Raw genomic sequence first — 18,864 nt, forward strand, 5'->3', positions numbered from 1 at the left:
GCCTATTTTCTAATTGCTTTAATTTTAGGATAGCTCTTGTGGATGTCTGTTGTACCACCTTTCAATAAAGAAGAAATACATAATTAAAGACAAACGTAGTAGTAATTATCATGTAAAACACAGGCCTGTGAAACAGCATGAATAGGAACATAAGTGATGAAAAGGAAACATCTTGAGTTGAAACCTACATTCTGTGCCCTCACTGTACATGCTCAGCAAAGTATAATAATGACAGAATTTGTCATTTGTTAAAATGTTTAATGATAGAATTTAAGCATTGCTTGGAGGAAATGTACTTCGTCACGACGGCATCTTACATTTGGAATTTCTTTTAAGGTTTTCATAAAGTGAACGATAGAGAATATTGCAGTACAGTATGTCAGAATTGCCATATTTTAATCGTTTTCATATAGCTGTCAACTGTATGTCTAAATGGAAAATAGATTTCCCTTAATATAAAATAAACAAAAGCTTAACATTTGAACTCCCTAATGTGTCACATTTGAGGCCATTTGAAGTATTGACCTCAGCTTAAATGTTTTTGGAACATAATATGTAAGAGTGGGCACTAAGGAAGAGTGGGCACCTCGATGTAAAATTATCTATTTGGTCCAAAATGTAAAAAAATATATATTTGGAAAACGGTCGTGGATATCCAATCATTTTGGGCAAAACAAGTTGAAGGTAAAATGTAAGTCTGATAATGATGTACTGGTGCATGTTCACATCATGTATGCTTTACATTACTTAAGACCATTTTTCAATTCATATTTTTTTTTACATTTTGGACAAAATAGCACTCTTAGCAATCTTAAATCGAGGTGCCCACTCTTCCTTATAGTGCCCACTCTTCTTGTATCTTGTAAGAAATGTCAAATTTAACCCCTGTAATGGAATGAAGCGTAATCTGTCCAGTTGAAAATGGCAATCTATCTCTGTAATATCGACCTAACAATTTAGATGTAGTGGGTGAAACTTTTTTTTTTTACAATGTCTCTCACACACACACACACACACACACACACACACACACACACACACACACACACACACACACACACACACACACACACACACACACACACACACACACACACACACTCAGAAGAGAATGAAACGGGATACAATGTCTTATGTCTATGTTGCTTTGTTGAATGTACAGAATATCCTCCTACTGCGCTTCCCTGAAAGATTACAGTGTGGTTCAGTTCTACCAGCGTGTATGCCATTCCCATGCAAATAGTTTGGGGGGGAGGGAGCGCTTGTTTTGGTTCACTCAACGTCCTGTGTATGTGCAAGGTTTTACAACACATGCGTGACTTTTTAAATCACAGACGCGCACGGCAACGGCGGGTAACCAACCGGAACGCTCGCCCCAAAACACATTCGCCCCCATTTTTTTCCACGGGCCGGTCGCCCCCAGCGGTTCTTGTATTCGTTTTACTGAGGTTAAGGATAGGAATAAGTCTAGGGTTAGGCATAGTTTTACTGAGGTTAAGTTTAGGAATATGTTTAGGGTTAGGCATGGTTTTACTGAGGTTAAGTTTAGGAATAAGTTTAGGGTTAGGCATAGTTTTACTGAGGTTAAGTTTAGGCATAGTTTTGCTGACGGTTCCGAGATCGCCGGATTTGACCTGCGGCGAGCGTTCCTGTATACCAACGACGATGCCTTGAGGCTCATGAGCAGTGGTGGAAAGTAACTAAGTACATGTACTCGTGTACTGCACTTGAGTACAATTCTGAGGTACTTTTACTTTACTTCAGTATGTCCATTTTTCAACGCTTTATACTTCTACTCCACTACATCTCAGAGGCAAATATTGCACTGTTTTACGTTAGTTACGAGTTACTTTGCAGATTTAGATTATTAAACAAAACATACATGAACCGATTATGCCCTATTCTATACTTTCTCTGGTTGAACATAGTTGATTTACAAGATCGCAATGTCGCATTGCGTCACATTGACGCCTGAGCTTGAGCTTGTAGATTGGCTACCGGTATTTTCGAAAAAGGTTAACTGTAAAGTTTTTGCATTCACTTTGGTACTGTAAGTATAGTTTGATGCCAATACTTTTGTACTTTTACTCAAGTAACATTTCGAATACAGGCTTTCACTTGTAACAAAGTATTTTTTATGTTGTGATATTGTTACTTTGAATTCAGTAAAACATCTGAGAGTGCCTGAGTGAGCAACTAGGCGTGCGCCTGTGCAGAGCAGCCCGAGGGTGTCACTAGTTGACAAGCTGCGATGGACGGAATAGGTTATAACGTGAACCGAAATGAGCGCTCCCTCCGCGTTAACCACAGCGATGTGGGAGTGTGTTTTTTATTTCTTCTGCTACTGGCTTGGGAACAGCACACACGCGTCCTATCCGTATGGTATGCGTGCAATGTAGTGTTATTTAAGTTCATTCCTCCAGTGTCCTTCCTTGTACAGTATGCTGCTGCTGTGGTTTTCCTCTCCTATGGTCCGGTCCTTCCAGTGTTCTATTCAACCTTTTTAAAATGTCATTTTTTTCATCCCTCAAAGTTTTCCAAACAAACGCCCACTGTTAAGGTGGACACATGCCATCCAACTGTAAGCTATACTGTAGGTGTGTCTGTCCACATTAACAAGTCCCCTGTTTTAAGGGAGACCGCCGGTGACTGGATGTGTACTTTCAGGTCCACACACACCAGTCCACCTTTACTTGGTCCATTTAGCTGTACACAGTCCTGGGGAGGGTGAGACAGTTGTCCCTGGCAACGCAGTCCTTTATGGATCTCCGCTTGGTGACTGTCACATTATTTAATAGTGATGAAGCTGAATGATAACGGACATTTTATCCAAGAGCTGGGACTCACTGGCGGATCAAATAGTTCTCTCAGGAGGAGTTCCATGAGTAATAATGTCTGGCAACAATAGAATTAGTTCTGGGAAGTGAAGGCAATTTGACCGCCCAGGCCCCCACACACACACACACACACACACACACACACACACACACACACACACACATACACACACATCCACCACAGCCCTCCCTTATACCCAGTTCATACTTTGTCGCACGGCGGCGCCTCACGCCGAAAATAGCTGACCTACAAGCTCTCGACGTGTGAACTTGTGAGCTTGTAGGGTCTGCTGTTATCACCACGTGATGCCGTCATGCGAGAAAGCATAAATTAGGCATTATCCTTCCCTATATTCCATTCCAGACATCTTCTGTTACAGAGCTCTTCTGTACTAGAACAATTTTGTTCTAGAAGTCTTCTTTTCCAGAGCTCTGATAGTGGAATATGGGAACAATATTGGGGGCGGGGTGCAGTCGCAGAGGAAACCTAAATTCCCAGTCACAGAGGAGAGGAGAGGTTGAACCTGAGATTGCTGACTAATATGCATCTTCAGGTTAATATTTATTAAAGAGTGGTGTTGCATGCCATCTCACCAGAAGGCTATGGGCGATCTTTTCACGTGTGATTGTTGAAATTGCATATTGAACGAGAGGAGGAGATAGGGAAGGAGGCCAGAGGAAAGGAAAGGGGATATTCTGTGCCTTACTGGAAACCAGAGACAGCGAGAGAGAGAGAGGGGGAGAGAGAGAGAGAGATGAGGGAGTGAGAACGAGAAGGATGGAGCAAAAATGTATCAAGTCATGAATCGTTGTCCTAAGGTAAGACTCCCCTTCCCTGCACCAAAGGACAGTCTCTTTTCTCCCACTGCCATTGTCAGCACAGATCTTCAGGTTAGCAGGCCAAAATAAAAAAATGTGAACCTAAAGGAAACCAGGCAGGCGATAAAGAGTCGGGAACCACTGTTGTGCCCTTTCCTCTTTGCCAAACAGTGGACGTGTGTAGACAAAGGCACCTCGACTTCTTCTCAGCCTTAAATCAACCAATCTCCTCCGAATCACCTCCATCATCAAACTTCCCCAACGTCCGTTCAGAAACAGAAGACGGCAGAGGGGAGGGGGCAGGGCCAACGAGTTCCTGTCCAGGATCCTCCCCAAATGCAGTCCTGGAGCTGCATCCCCCTCCCGAAATCCCTCCTCCCCAATCCCCACCTCCTTTCCTCTTCGCGGTTTCCGTTCGCTCCAAAAAAACTCCAGCATATACGACGTTTTGGAAAAACTCCCATGTCCCTGTCTCAGCAGAGACAGCGGCGGTCACTCTTGGTCACCTCCTCGGAGGAGTGCACCACGTTGGGGACGAAGCCGCTCTTGACGCCCTCCCAGCCCTCCTGGATAGTGATGTCCCCGGAGCGCACCAGGGCGAAGATGTCCCTGGTGAGCTCGGTGAAGGCGTGCTCCACGTTGATGGCATCGCGGGCCGACGTCTCCACGTAGCGCATCCCGTACGCCCCCGCCAGCTTCTCTGCCTCCTGGCGGGTCACCTGGGAGACAGAGAGAGAGAGAGACGTGAACAGGAGTTTACAGTTAAATCTCATGCGGTCTGGGCACTTAGGCTCTAATGTAGCCTGACAGCGCATCGCAGGTTCGAGTTCCGTTCCCGACAAGCTTTGCTGCATGTCTCCGCATCTCTATCTCCCTGTTGCCTGTCCAGCTCCAAATACACTATAAAATAAAGGCAGAAAAGCCCCTAAAAATATCTTTTAAAAAAAGAAGAAATCGAATTTGTCGTTAGATCATAAGTAGTCTTGCATTAAACTATTCCACAATCTCCGAATGCTACTGTATATAGAGTCTGGAACTACACCTCCCGAAGGCCGAGAACGGAATCTGTTCGTCATTTCCGTTCAGGAAAATATATTTTTAAATATCTTTACGTTTTATTTTAGAATTTCCATTTCTAATGACCAGCAAGCTGTATATGCTTCGATTATTTTTGCTTTATATTAGGACAAATTTGCAAATACGAAACAGAAGCGGGGAGAAGGCGTCACATCTGTTTTATCCTCTGATCATTTTCAGAGATTCCGTGCTCCAGACTGTATGACGGAAGCATTTGAAAATTGTGGGAGGCAACAGTCTGGCTCGCGAGACTAGATCACGAGTGGATCAATATTAAGTGGTCACCGAGCCAGCATGTACGTTCTATAGTTTCCTTTAATGGCTTGTGATTTGGTTGTCCTGGTAATTCTGAAGTCTTGAATGCTACCGTATCAAAATGGAGGTTGTTATTTTGCAGCCTATAATAGTACAATGTCAGACGATTGGCCAATGAGCAAATGTTGAAGTTCATCGCTAAAGGTCCATACAAATTATCGCCTCTACCATTCATTTCCATTCATTATTATCACTGACCTTTCAACTGACTCACAGCCAATGGCTTTACTGTAGTGGGTGCTAGCGATTGTAGTCCATATAGTTGGTCAGTGTTTTAGTTTTTAATATTTGCACGTTTGCATTCAAGTGATATCATAACAAGTCGCTCTTGAGACATGATGACTTTACAGTGTAAACAAGTAAGTCACTTTAAAACTAAAGAACATTTGTATTCACTGCAATTTTCATAATTCTCTGTCAAACAGGTTCCTTCTTTCCCCCTGCCCTCATTTCCTGGTATTTGGACTTTACACTACTTGTGTAACAGTTATAAGGACTTGGATTTTGTAGAGTGCAAATCAGGCAGCCATGACCCCTCAGATTATAGCCTTATTCACTCAGAAAATGATATGCTCTGTGGCCACAGTGGTCCTGCTGCCCACACACTACCCCAGCTGATTTCACCGTTTTCTCTGCCTCCTGTCTTGAGATTCTGAATTCTTGTTGGGCAGCATCAGGCGAAACACTGCTCACATAACCAGTGGGTAATCATTTATGAAGCATAGCGTTAGTTCATGCAGGACACGGAAGTCGTGCACGCCAAAGCTGTAACCAGCAGTCAGTCAGCTGATGTGAACATCAGCTTTCTATTCCCCATTCACAGCCCAGCTGGTCATTACATCACACACTCATTATCCAATCACAGCTCATGCTTGAGCAAAGAGGTTCCTATAAATATGGCTTCATATTCTCTAGGTCTTTCTTGGTTGCTGAACCAATGCATTTTGCTAGCTCCTCCTCCACCCCAGCCTCCACCTTTTGATTAGAGTCTGCCATAGGCTCAAATACTCGTGATTATCATGTATATCTGCTTTGTTTAGAGTCTGGCTTAGGCTCAAATACTTGTGGTTATCATGTATATCTGCTGTTTAAAATCTTGCTAGGCTCAAATACTTGTGTTTATCATGTATATCTGCTAATTCTAACTAATATGTTAATGTATTGCTTATTGTTGTCATTGTATCCCTATGGGGGATTTGCTAAAGCATTCTCTGAATATATGCTTAGCAGGCTGCTTCGACAAAATTCAGTGAATATTCTCCCAAGAGTGGAGCTTTAACGCCAAGCTTAACTGTATTCCATTTGTGGCAATAAATGGTTCTTTATCTACTAAGACGAGAGTGTTTCTGATTGAAATTCATTTGATGGCATTTCTTCCTCTAGGTCTTTGTAAGCCCTCAAAAGACAACACCTAAGACCTTTATAAAAGTGGCCTTAGGCTTTGTAGGATCATTTTTTACACTCGTAAGAGTTGAACTAACACTCATATGAACAGTCACTTCCCCTCGACAATTTCCGCACTCAGCGCCCACCTGACGTTGTGCCTCCAGGTCACACTTGTGGCCGACCAATAGGAAGACAATGCTGTGAGGCTGGACGTGGCTGCGGGCCTCCTCCAGCCAATCGTGGACGTTCTGGAAGGAGCGTCGGTTGGTGATGTCAAACAGGAGGAGCCCGCCCACTGAGTTGCGGTAGTAGGCCCGTGTGATGGACCTGGAGAACAGACGGACGGAGGGAGAGAGAGAGAGAGAGAGAGAGAGAGAGAGAGGTGGGACCAAAAGAGACATAAGTTAGCGGTAGGGACACACATGGGGTGATGCTGGACAGCCGAAGTCCACCAGCAGGTTACAGGAGTGAACCTGTGGAGAGAGAGAGAGAGAGAGAGACCTGTGGTTTATGAATTTTCTTTGATAACTTGGGTCAACCTAATCCTGATATTGGGCCAATTAGATGGTTGTGCTTTGAAGTTCACTCTCTGACTGTCTTGATCCATTCGGTCCTTTCATGCTTTCCTCTGAATAAGTTCACTCCATGGGGCGTATTCTTGTACTTATGGTTTACTTTTCATCTTCTCTCTTCTGTACAAAGATATACAAATGACTCAGTATTTTTGAGAGTTTGTTTACAGTGGTATAAGATTCCCACTTCCAGAGAGAGAGAGAGAGAGAGAGTATAAAGTGTTTTTTGGTGTTGGTGATGAATGTCACAGTCACACACCCCAAATACAGGCCCAGAAAAAGCTATTAACATGATGAAGAGAGAGACGGATGACAGGGGAGGTGTGAAGCAGAGGGAGAAACATGTGAGGAGGTGGAGGAGAAGCAGAGACGATGAGGTAGACTTTAGCGTCGTGCCAAACAACACCGGAAGCCGTGATGTGATCACAACATGGCACAGCCTCTGGTGTGTTGTTATTGTTGCTTTAAACGGAGGAGGGATGGAGAGAGACGCACTCTCGCAAAAGAGAGGAAGACGGGGGAGGACACACACACACACACACACACACACACACACACACACACACACGGTAGGGAGGATGACCTTACAGATGGAAGGACAGTGACTCAGTTGAGATTAACGTCCTTGCTAGTTGAAGAGGAGGAGGTGAAGATGGAATAAAAGAGGAGGAGGAGAGAAGCGATTCTGAGTCACGGACATGTCTCTGAGGAGCGTGTCACCGTTGCTATGGACACACCAATCACACTGTCAGGTGAGAGACCAGTTTACCTCCTTGGCAGGCAATGAGCTAAAACAGATGTGTGTGTTTTAAATAGTTTACTTTAGTTTGTACATAAAAAAGAAGGGGGAAAAACACAATAAAGGAGTAGTTCACCCAAAAATGGCTTATCAATTACACACACACCATGAAGCCTTGAATTCATGGAGATTTTGTAGTTTTTTGTCGAATTCCTGAGCCAATAATTTGATGACCGAGGAGACTCAATGGAGACTCTGCCGGTCATCAAATTATTGGCTCAGGAATGCGACAAAAACAAAAAAATCACACCCAGTGTGAAGTGGGCGGTGTGGTCACAGTGGTCATCACAGTGGGTGATTCACTTAAAAAAAAACATAAATGTGTTTTTTTTAAGTGCACAGTCCTATTTATAGGACTTCACATGTGTCATGTGTTTCATTAGCCAATCACGGTCCTGAGTCAACCAGTGTACAATGGTGGCCAATCACGGTGCAGGGTTAGGGGGGGTACAATGGTGGCCAATCACAGCGCAGGGTTGGGGGGGTGCAATGGGTGGGGCTCCACCCCATGAAGCCCAAAGGCTTCATGGGGTGTGTAATTGATAGAAAAGAAGTGTCATGACCACGGCCTCTTTGTGACTGTCTGCCCCTCCCTTGCTCTGCTCCATGAGTCTGATTGCTCTGAACGCATCACCTGTGAGGACCAGCTGAGCCTGGTTTGGTGACGAGCTGCTGAATGTGTTTCTGTGCGTGTTCAGTGCTGGGTCACAAGTTGTGTGTCAGGTTCCTTGTCGTCATGTGTAATGTTCTGAGTTCTGTATTTGTTGTAAATCTGCATTGTTCCTACTAGTAAAATTATGTTTGTGATCCTCATCTCCTGCTTTGTCTGAGTTCCTGCTTTTGGGTCCTACAACACAGTTCCTGACCACAAGTAATTTTTGGTGTGTAAGAAATAGGAGGGATCATTAAATAACATTCATTAAAAGTTCAATAAGAACAATACAAAATAATCCAAACTTACAAGGGGACCAGCAGGTGACATGTGTGCGAGCGTGACCTCTTCTTACTTTATTTTGTTAAAGTTGATTTATTTAAAAAAAATTGTTGAGCCAGTGTTATGGACTCTTGGTCATTTAAAAACCTTTTGTTGTCTTTTGTTGTTAATCTGTAACCATCAGAGAGTAATTGTTTGGTATCTTTAACTCTGTTTTACTGGACAGGACTAATGAGAAGTCTAATGAGAAGATATCAGTCAGGGAATGACATGCAACACACTGGCCACAGTTACATGGACACTCATGTATTCATTCAGAATGAATTCATTCCGAATGAACTCATTCTGAATAGAGGAATCTGATCCACTCACCTGTTTACATGGGACCTGAATAAAAGTATTCCTCGTTTACACGACCAAAGCATTCATTCAGAATATAACTTTTGACATGCGCAAAGTGGTTCCCGCCTACGCCCGGGCATGGACCAGGGGCCACTACCCGGAGCAGAGCTTCCCCTGGTGGGCATGGGAGGAGGCAATAGCCCCCTTGTGCCTCCGCGGCGGCGGAGGTCTATCGGTCGTAGGCAGGCCGGTAAGCAACGCACCGACTCCTGGCCAGGCAGCGTTGTATGCGGTGCAAGCCTGTGTTCCTTTGTCATCGCCGTTTTAATGCAAAAGTAGCAGATCTACAAGTTCAGACCAGTTTCTTTTTTTGTACCAGACACGGTAAAACGTAGGCTAGCCTATAGTATTTGTCACATTTCTCATGTAAGTACCGTACGATGATGTCATCGCATTCGCACATGGTCATTATAATAATAAATGGAGAGAGAGAGAGAGAGAGAGAGAGAGAGAGAGAGAGCGCAACACTACAGTCTATGATCAATGCGTTTCTTTGTTTACGTGTGGATAGGGATTTTAAAATCTTTGTCATGTGGCCAGGGATTCTTTTTAAAAACTGAGGACTAAAATACCTGTTTAGAAAAAGATCCCAGCAATCCTCAGAGCGTCCGTTCTCCTGGACAAGTCTGGGCTTAACCATTACAGGCTTATTAAATGACGCTATTAGAATCATTAATTTTATCCCGCAGGAGCGAGCGCTTCTCAGCACCAACCGTGGCTGAATTAGAGATTTGATAGGTCATTTTTGGACAATTCTGACAGCCCTACTAAGCACAGACATGCGCAAAGGAATGCATGTATTCCAAACGGACAGGAGCGTTTGGAATAAAGTGTTTACATGGTCAATTCCGATTGATTTAACCCGATTCAAACGGTCTATACCACCCCTCCTATTCCGAATGAAAATGCATTCGGGTCAGACTGGAATGGAATATTCTATTCCAATTGGGGTGTTTACATGAGCAAATCTATTCGGAATGAATTCATCCATTCATCCATTCCGAATAGAAGTGTATTCATTCCGAATACAACTGTCCATGGCCACAGTTACATGGACACTCATGTATTCATTCAGAATGAATTCATTCCGAATGAACTCATTCTGAATAGAGGAATCTGATCCACTCACCTGTTTACATGGGACCTGAATGAAAGTATTCCTCGTTTACACGACCAAAGCATTCATTCAGAATATAACTTTTGACATGCGCAAAGTGGTTCCCGCCTACGCCCGGGCATGGACCAGGGGCCACTACCCGGAGCAGAGCTTCCCCTGGTGGGCATGGGAGGAGGCAATAGCCCCCTTGTGCCTCCGCGGCGGAGGTCTATCGGTCGTAGGCAGGCCGGTAAGCAACGCACCGACTCCTGGCCAGGCAGCGTTGTATGCGGTGCAAGCCTGTGTTCCTTTGTCATCGCCGTTTTAATGCAAAAGTAGCAGATCTACAAGTTCAGACCAGTTTCTTTTTTTTGTATTGGTACCAGACACGGTAAAATGTAGGCTAGCCTATAGTATTTGTCACATTTCTCATGTAGGTACCGTACGATGATGTCATCGCGCATTCGCACATGGTCGTTATAATAATAAATGGAGAGAGAGAGAGAGAGAGAGAGAGAGAGAGAGAGAGAGAGAGAGAGAGAGAGAGAGAGAGAGAGAGAGAGAGAGAGAGAGAGAGAGAGAGAGAGCGCGAGCGCAACACTACAGTCTATGATCAATGCGTTTCTGCGTTTACGTGTGGATAGGGATTTAAAAAAAAAACTTTGTCATGTGGCCAGGGATTCTTTTTAAAAACTGAGGACTAAAATACCCGTTTAGAAAAAGATCCATATAGTGTAGCCTAGGCCAGCAATCCTCGGAGCGTCCGTTCTCCTGGACAAGTCTGGGCTTAACCATTACAGGCTTATTAAATGACGCTATTAGAATCATTAATTTTATCCCGCAGGAGCGAGCGCTTCTCAGCACCAACCGTGGCTGAATTAGAGATTTGATAGGTCATTTTTGGACAATTCTGACAGCCCTACTAAGCACAGACATGCGCAAAGGAATGCATGTATTCCAAACGGACAGGAGCGTTTGGAATAAAGTGTTTACATGGTCAATTCTGATTGATTTAACCCGATTCAAACGGTCTATACCACCCCTCCTATTCCGAATGAAAATGCATTCGGGTCAGACTGGAATGGAATATTCTATTCCAATTGGGGTGTTTACATGAGCAAATCTATTCGGAATGAATTCATCCATTCATCCATTCCGAATAGAAGTGTATTCATTCCGAATACAACTGTCCATGTAACTGTGGCCCATGTAACTGTGGCCATTGACCTCTTTCAACATGGGATCCTTATTTTGGGCATGTCATTCCAGGCCAAAATGTATAGTGAAAATCGGCTATTTTCGAAAGTCATCATACAGTAAAGTATATAGGGCTTAAATGGTTATCCCACGAAACAGGGTGCTGACAGCCGAGTGATTAAGGCGTGTATACCACATAGGCTCTGGTGCCTGACAGTGAGTCCCGGGCCCAAGCCTAATAAGTCTTCTTCTGCATGTCTCTCCCTGTTTCCTGTCTCTCTTCAATGTAGACTAACGAAAAAGGCAGAAAAAGACCCCCAAAAAGGGTCACATACGTACATCTGTGCCATGCTGTCTGGTTTAGCATCGCTCATGTATGTAACAGAGAAACATTATATCTCCTACCTCAGATAGTGACCTCATAGCTCAGGCCAACCACACTGTGTTTTTTGTATTATCTTTGAATAATGTCCCTGTTTCAATAATACCCATTAATTTTGCATAGACAAACAAAAAGGAAAAAGTAGCTGAGTAGTCATTCTGGTTTGGAGCCCTCTGGGCCCCGAAAGCATTCTGCTAACATGGTTTCTCCTGTGTGTGAGAGAGAGAGACCATCCATGAAACTACAGTATAACAAGAGTTTGTGAGTTCGTCCGCTTGGCTGTAGGGGAGACATTGAGCTCATGAGCTTCAGGCAGTACTACTTGTTAGCCAGTAGGTGTCCAACCAGACAGCAGGGTCTAAATGTATCAATGGAAGAGAAGTAGGGAGATCACAGGCTCCAACAACTGCAGGTGTGCAAGTTGTATTTTTTACATACTACTCTACCATACAGTTTAGTCAAAATAACATCTTATTCATTCAAATAAGATTCAGACTGCAGCTTTAATTCAACATTATTTTGCAGTGTTGGCTATTGGTTCATGGGCGAGATTCATGGGAGAGTTATTGGTTCTATAGATGATTACATCAGTTATTGGTTCTATAGATATCAGTTTAGAGACATATTTTCAGTTAATTGCCCATGCAGCGCTAACTGTGACATACAGTAACAATACAGACTGACCATAATGTTAACCCTGACTCTGACATTAACAATGACCCCATAGTCTGAGGTACTACGGCAAAGATGCGATTACGTTGTGATTTATTTCCCCAATTAAAACGATCATTAACACCCCCATGTAAAAAGAAAGCTGCAAATTAAGTCATTACTGAGTTGTTACACAGTAGCCCATTGTGTCTACTTTAGTATTGCAGTATAACAGTATAATTATTTTTTTCTTTTACTTTGTTAATTGGGTTTTCCACAGAAGCAATCATTATTTAAAGTGAGTACTATGCAGATGCAGAATAGCTTCATCCAATGCAAACCGCATGATATAAAAATAACATTCAACAGACATAATTTAATACTCTAATTTAACAAATACCAATTACAGGTGTTGATAGCAGTGTCTTCACAGCTTAGCAATGAATTCATAGGGCAGCAGTAGGCTTTTACTGACATCAATTATGTCAAAATGACTGAATTTGTTCCTGGTGAGCATTCTCTGAAATAGACAGGTATAGCCTAATGCAGTGGCTCCCAAACTGGGGGGTCGGGTTATTTTGGGGGGTCCCCAGATGATTAGCTTAATGAACAACATAGTTTTCTCACTCAACAGTAAACAAACCAACACACAGTATAAGTGTATAGCCTACAACATTTTTACGTATGAAATAGTCAAACATTGTGAAAATTCCCCATCTACAAGCTAAGAGATCTCTCAACGCCTCGCAGTGCGTTGAGAGGCGGGTATTTCACAATATTTATCTGTGGAACCGAGTCAAACTAAATGTAATGCGTACAATTCCAAGTGCTTGTCAGGGTGGGGGGTCCCCAGTTCAAATAGGATTATTTTGGGGGTTCGCGGCCTGAAAAGGCTGGGAACCCTTGGCCTATAATGCATAACTTCAATAATGAACTGTGTCATTTTCTCGTTGAGTGGGTAGAGGAAGCACCTGTGACAACCAGTGTAAGTCAAGTTCCTCGCTTCGGGTGGAAATATTTGTCTTCCTTCCTTCCTTCATCTCTCTCTCTCTTCTTCTGTCACTCACGCTCTCTCAATTCGTTCAATTCAATTCAAAGGGGGCTTTATTGGCACGGGAAACATGTTTACATACTAACTAGCCAAAGTAAGTGTGAAATACAAACAAACAAAATATAAGAAATGTATATAGCTATAAGTCTGTCTGTCTGTCTGTCTGTCTGTCTGTCTGTCTGTTTCTGTCTCTCTCGCTCTCTGTGTGTCTCTCTCTCTACAATTTACAGTTTAGGCATTTAGCAAACACTCTTAATCCAGAGTGATTTACAGTAAGCAAGGTAAACACGAGGTTATACATCAATACATCAAGTGCTACGGGCTAAAGTGGAATCTGAAGAGGTGAGTCCTCCACCCCCCCTGTCTGTCTGTCTCTCTCTCTCTCTCTCTCTCTCTGTGTGTCTCTCTCCCCCCCTCTCTCTCTCTGACTCTTGCTTACAATATGTAATTCTGACACACACACACACACACACACACACACACACACACACACACACACACACACACACACACACACACACACACACACACACACACACACACACACACACACACACACACACACACAAAGACCCCCCATGCACCACTCAGTCCATGCAGTGTTGTTTACCTGAATCGCTCCTGTCCAGCGGTGTCCCAGATCTGCAGCTTGATCCTCTTGCCGGGCTCTATCTCCACCAGGCGGGAGAAGAAGTCCACGCCCACCGTGGGGTCAGACACCTGCGCGAAGCGGCCCTCCGTGAACCGCCGGATGAGGCACGACTTGCCCACGGTCGAGTCCCCGATGACGATGAGCCGAAACTGGTAGAGCCATATCGCCTCCATGACACTGTCTGCCTGTCTGTCTGACTGACTGATCTGCGGTCTGTCAGAGAGAGAGAGAGAGAGAGAGAGAGAGAGAGAGAGAGAGAGAGAGAGAGAGAGAGAGAGAGAGAGATGAGAGAGAGAGAGATGAGAGACGAGAGACGAGAACAGAGAACAATAGTGTTTACTGAGATAAGATTATAGCGTCGTCACCGTGGTGCCAGTTGCAGAACTGAGAGAGAGAGAGAGAGAGAGAGAGAGAGAGAGCTCCCTGCTCTCTGGCTTGCAGTGCACACTGTTCTGCTGCACAGTGCATGCAAATGGAACAAACACACCACCAGTGGTGGAGAAAGTACTCAAATGTTTTACTTAAGTAAACGTATCAATACTGCAATGTAGAAATACTCTGTTACAAATAAAAGTCAGGAATTCTAAATTTACTTGAGTAAAAGTACAAAAGTAGAAAGTACTCATTATGCAGAATGGCCCCATTTCACACGTTTTCAAATGTATAAAATGTATACAAATCCTTTGAAAATAGCCAATCTACAAGTTGTTCGGCTATTTTCAAATGGCCGAAATGTATATAGGGCTGAAGTGGTTAATGTATGTGTTGTAATAATAGTCAAAATCTACAAAGTATCTAGTAACTAAAAGTTTCAGTGGAGTAGAAGTAAAAGTATTGGGCATTGGAAATACTCAAATAAAGTACAAATACCTCAAAATTGTACTTAAGTACAGTACTTAAATGTACTTAGTTACTTTCCACCACTAACACACCACTGAATGATACAGTGTTGTTCACTAATATTAGCCTTGGATCAAGACTATCATAGATGTATTTTATCGAGTGTGACTTTTGCTTTCGTATAGTTCACTATGTTGAATAACATTAGCCTAAGTATAGGACTATCGGCTAGGCTAATATTCCAACCAGAAACCTGTTATCATTAAAGTAGTCTCTATGCATGTGTTAAAGTTTAATAGCCTTGATACGTCAGTAAATGGTGCATTTATATAGCGCTTCTATCCGAAGCGCTTTACATTGATTGTGCCATTAACCCATTCACACACACATTCATACACCGATGGCGGAGGAAACCATGCAAGGCACCAACCCGCTCATCGGGAGCAATTAGGGGTTCAGCGTCTTGCTCAAGGACACTTCGACACTAACTCAAGGGGAGCGCCCCAGCCCGGGATCGAACTGGGAACTTTGCGGTTTTCCAGTTCACTCTACCCGGCCACTCTACCCCTGAGCCACTGCCGCCCGTCAGTCACACGCTGCACACACATTATACAAACACTTATTACCCCATGTCCCTATTAGGCTAACATGTTTAATGCTGCACCCGATACCTAGATTATCAGCCCATAGATTGGGCTCCAATCAGCACAACTCATTCCATACAATTGGGCCTGTTGGGTCCAATAGATCCAACTAGTTGGGTCTATTTGGGTCTGTTCAGGGGTCATCAATATGTCCGTACACGGACAAATGTGTCCGTGGGAAAGGCTTGGTCTTGTCCGTGGCAAATTTTTGATTCACACACCATTATATTGTTCATATTTTGATCATAAGACCCAATTACTGAATGTCAAGTCTCCAGGTTTTCTTCAGAATATGTATGACTCTGATTTACTATGACACTATAGATGACACATTAGGAGTCCTACTAGTACTAGTGGTTCTCAAATGTTTTATTTGCACGGACCACCACAACTCTGAGAGTGTACAAATGGAACCAAATGGACCCGTAAGGGTCCATTTGGTTCCATTTGTACACTCCCAGTACTCCATTTGTACACTCCCAGTACTGTAGTAAGTACTGTAGTCCCAGTAACCTTTATTAAAAAAAAGCAATTTTTATTAAAAACCTGGACTGGATCCGTATACGGATCTTCAAATAGTAAAATCAACAGGAACATTTTTATTTAAAAAGAAAAAGTACTGGGTTTGGTGATGTTCTATATTGTCTGAATCAACTTTGTTTACGTTCGCTTACGTGCTAAAAGAGTGACTTTGAGAGCGGTTTCAGTGTACAATGTAAGTCAATGAGGAGTATATTTTGAATTATCTATTTCTAATCAATGGAGCTATTATTTTGTATTGCTTGTCCACCTTTGGAGTTACATCATGGCAAGGTAACTACATAACCCAAACCTCTGCCAAAGTGGTCTTGCCCTTTAACATTGAATCACCGAAAGAAAAGGCTGATTAGACTCAACTAGTTGGGTGACCTATATTGGGCCCAACTGGCCCAAATGTATGGGATGTTTTGTGCTGATTTGGAGCCCTTGGCTGATAACTACATCAAAATGCTTGATCAGTCGATGTTTTTGAATGAAAGAATGCCCCTAATCCCTCTTTTAATTCAAATCTTCAAACGCCTAAATACCCAACAGCCTAAACCTAGCCTTGGATCAAGACTGTCATATATGTATTTTATCGATTTTGACGTCTTTATATCTAGATATAAAAATGTCAAAATCGATCAAATACATCCATGATAGTCTTGATCCAAGGCTATAGCCTAATTCCATATCCGTAAACAATAGGCTATTTGTAACACTGCTCTGTAAAAAAAAATACACTTTCACTTTGTAGTTCAGGCTAATAACAAGGCTATTCTGTTACATTCAAGGCTTTTACAATCCAAAATAAGGCACAGCACAGCTGCTATGTATCAATATCATCAATATAATCAATAGGTCATTGAGTCAGTGGCGCTCCACAGCCTTAATAATAGCCTAAATGTTCCCAGCAGTCAGTCAGGTGGGCAAGGTACCAGATGGTCAGTCAGTCAGTCAGGTGGGCAGGGTGCCAGATGCTGGGCACATTGCGTAGCCTGGTCGGTATGCAAACATAGTGGTCCCGACTCCCATTCTATTCCCCGGGGAATATAGTCCACATAGGGCATTAGATTAGAAACATTTAGATTTACTACTACTAACCAGCTAGCATTCTGACATTCCTGGTCACTGTAAATGTCCATGGATATGTAATTAGGCTAATATAGGCTTATTTTATAACAGGACAAAGTCCGATTGTTTTCTGTAAAAAAGAAAAAAAAAGAAAATCGGGGTCATGGACTATAGTAGCTATAGTAGTGGGCTAGCCTATTTGGCTGAACGGCAAAAGGATGTTTTCTCTTGTTATCAGCCTTATAAAGCGTGATTTTAATAATAGTCCGATCTGACTGGCACGGCACGGATCATTTAGAAATGCGATTTTCGGCCGATGTCGAGTCATATTATGGCTTTTTCAAATAGCCTAACAGTGAATGTGCTTTTTTTAGTGATGATAGCACAGGCCAATTGCACATCACAGGCCTGTCTGTGCTACTGCTCTGACTGGAAGCATCACAGGCAGCACCATAGCTACAGGAATACATATCAAGTGATCAAACACATAGGCCCAATAGATCATGGCATGAGGCATCTATACTGTATAGGTTGTAGCTTATAACCTAATATGTAGCTTTAGAATGTAGTATAATAATAATCTTACATTGTTCAGGATCAGGAGGATGCAGCTGGCTCCATCGCACCGAGAAAATAACCCGATTTATCCTTTGTGAGGAAAGTAGAGAGACATCACCCGCTAAACACCGACCGACCGACGGGGCTGTGTGTGTGTGTTTTTTTTAAAGCCCTCTAAAAAACGCAGGCTGGTGGGCCTGTCTGTCAAACCCGATCCCACTGGATCCTACTGGATCTCCTCGTATAAAGACCTATAAAGACCACAGGCCCTGATACACAGCAGCAAGCAACACGCAGGTGCAAAGAAAGACAAAGTAACGGATCACTGGGCCGTTTGTTCTCCTTCTCTGTCCCGGACCCAGATGAAAAGGCACCCTAGGGTGCTGCTGGTCTTGGGGGGTGGGGGGATTCCCCTGGTGTTTGTAGGGCTAGGATGATAACAGACAGGACGGGCTGGTTGTAGGTGTTTGCTGATGATGATGATGATGATGATGATGATGAAATGGCAGCAGTAGCAGCCCAGCATCATATAGCCTGACTCATCCCGCATCAGTACCACTACCGTAATGACACATGTATACGCGCGCACACATGCACTGTCTAAAAAAAACATTTAGTTAAGTTCAAGCAAAGCGCAAATAAATGTATTGAATGAGACACTTTGATTTGGCAGGAGAGGTAATTGGCTCGTACTAAACTATGATAGAGCCTAATCATATATTCACACACAAGGACCAGAAGTAATGCTGAAAATATTTACTATTCACAATTTTCCAATGCCCAGACGTTTAATGCCCAGGCAGAAATTAACGTCCAATTTATTTATTTGACAAAAATATGAATGGTTTTCAATCTGAGTTGGTATCTTAAGGCAATTTGTGTAAGGCTAGGCTCAAGTAAGTTTTTTGTTGTTGTTGTTTTATCATTTATATATGTTTAATACAAAACATATAGCCTAGTATTTTCAATGTTTTTGTTTAGGCCCCAAGTAGGCCCCAATAGCCTACTTGGTTTAGAAGACCCCTTTTCACTTTTCTTTGAAAATAACACATTGTTGAT

General features: G+C 43.0%; 1 protein-coding gene across 1 annotated transcript; it reads right to left on the reverse strand.

The window, feature by feature from the left end:
• Positions 1-11: 11 nt before the first annotated feature.
• On the reverse strand, positions 12-14,350 carry rab39bb (RAB39B, member RAS oncogene family b). Its single transcript, XM_084042631.1, has 3 exons — positions 14,129-14,350; positions 6,581-6,761; positions 12-4,375 (listed from the first exon to the last, which is right to left on the reverse strand). Exons 1-3 carry the CDS (start codon positions 14,341-14,343, stop codon positions 4,130-4,132), a joined length of 642 nt encoding a protein of 213 aa, XP_083898757.1. The 5' UTR covers positions 14,344-14,350; the 3' UTR covers positions 12-4,129.
• Between the last annotated feature and the right edge of the window lie 4,514 nt (positions 14,351-18,864).

The sequence above is a fragment of the Gymnoscopelus microlampas genome, assembly GCF_963454915.1.
Source record: "Gymnoscopelus microlampas genome assembly, chromosome: 19".
Lineage (NCBI taxonomy): Eukaryota > Metazoa > Chordata > Actinopteri > Myctophiformes > Myctophidae > Gymnoscopelus > Gymnoscopelus microlampas.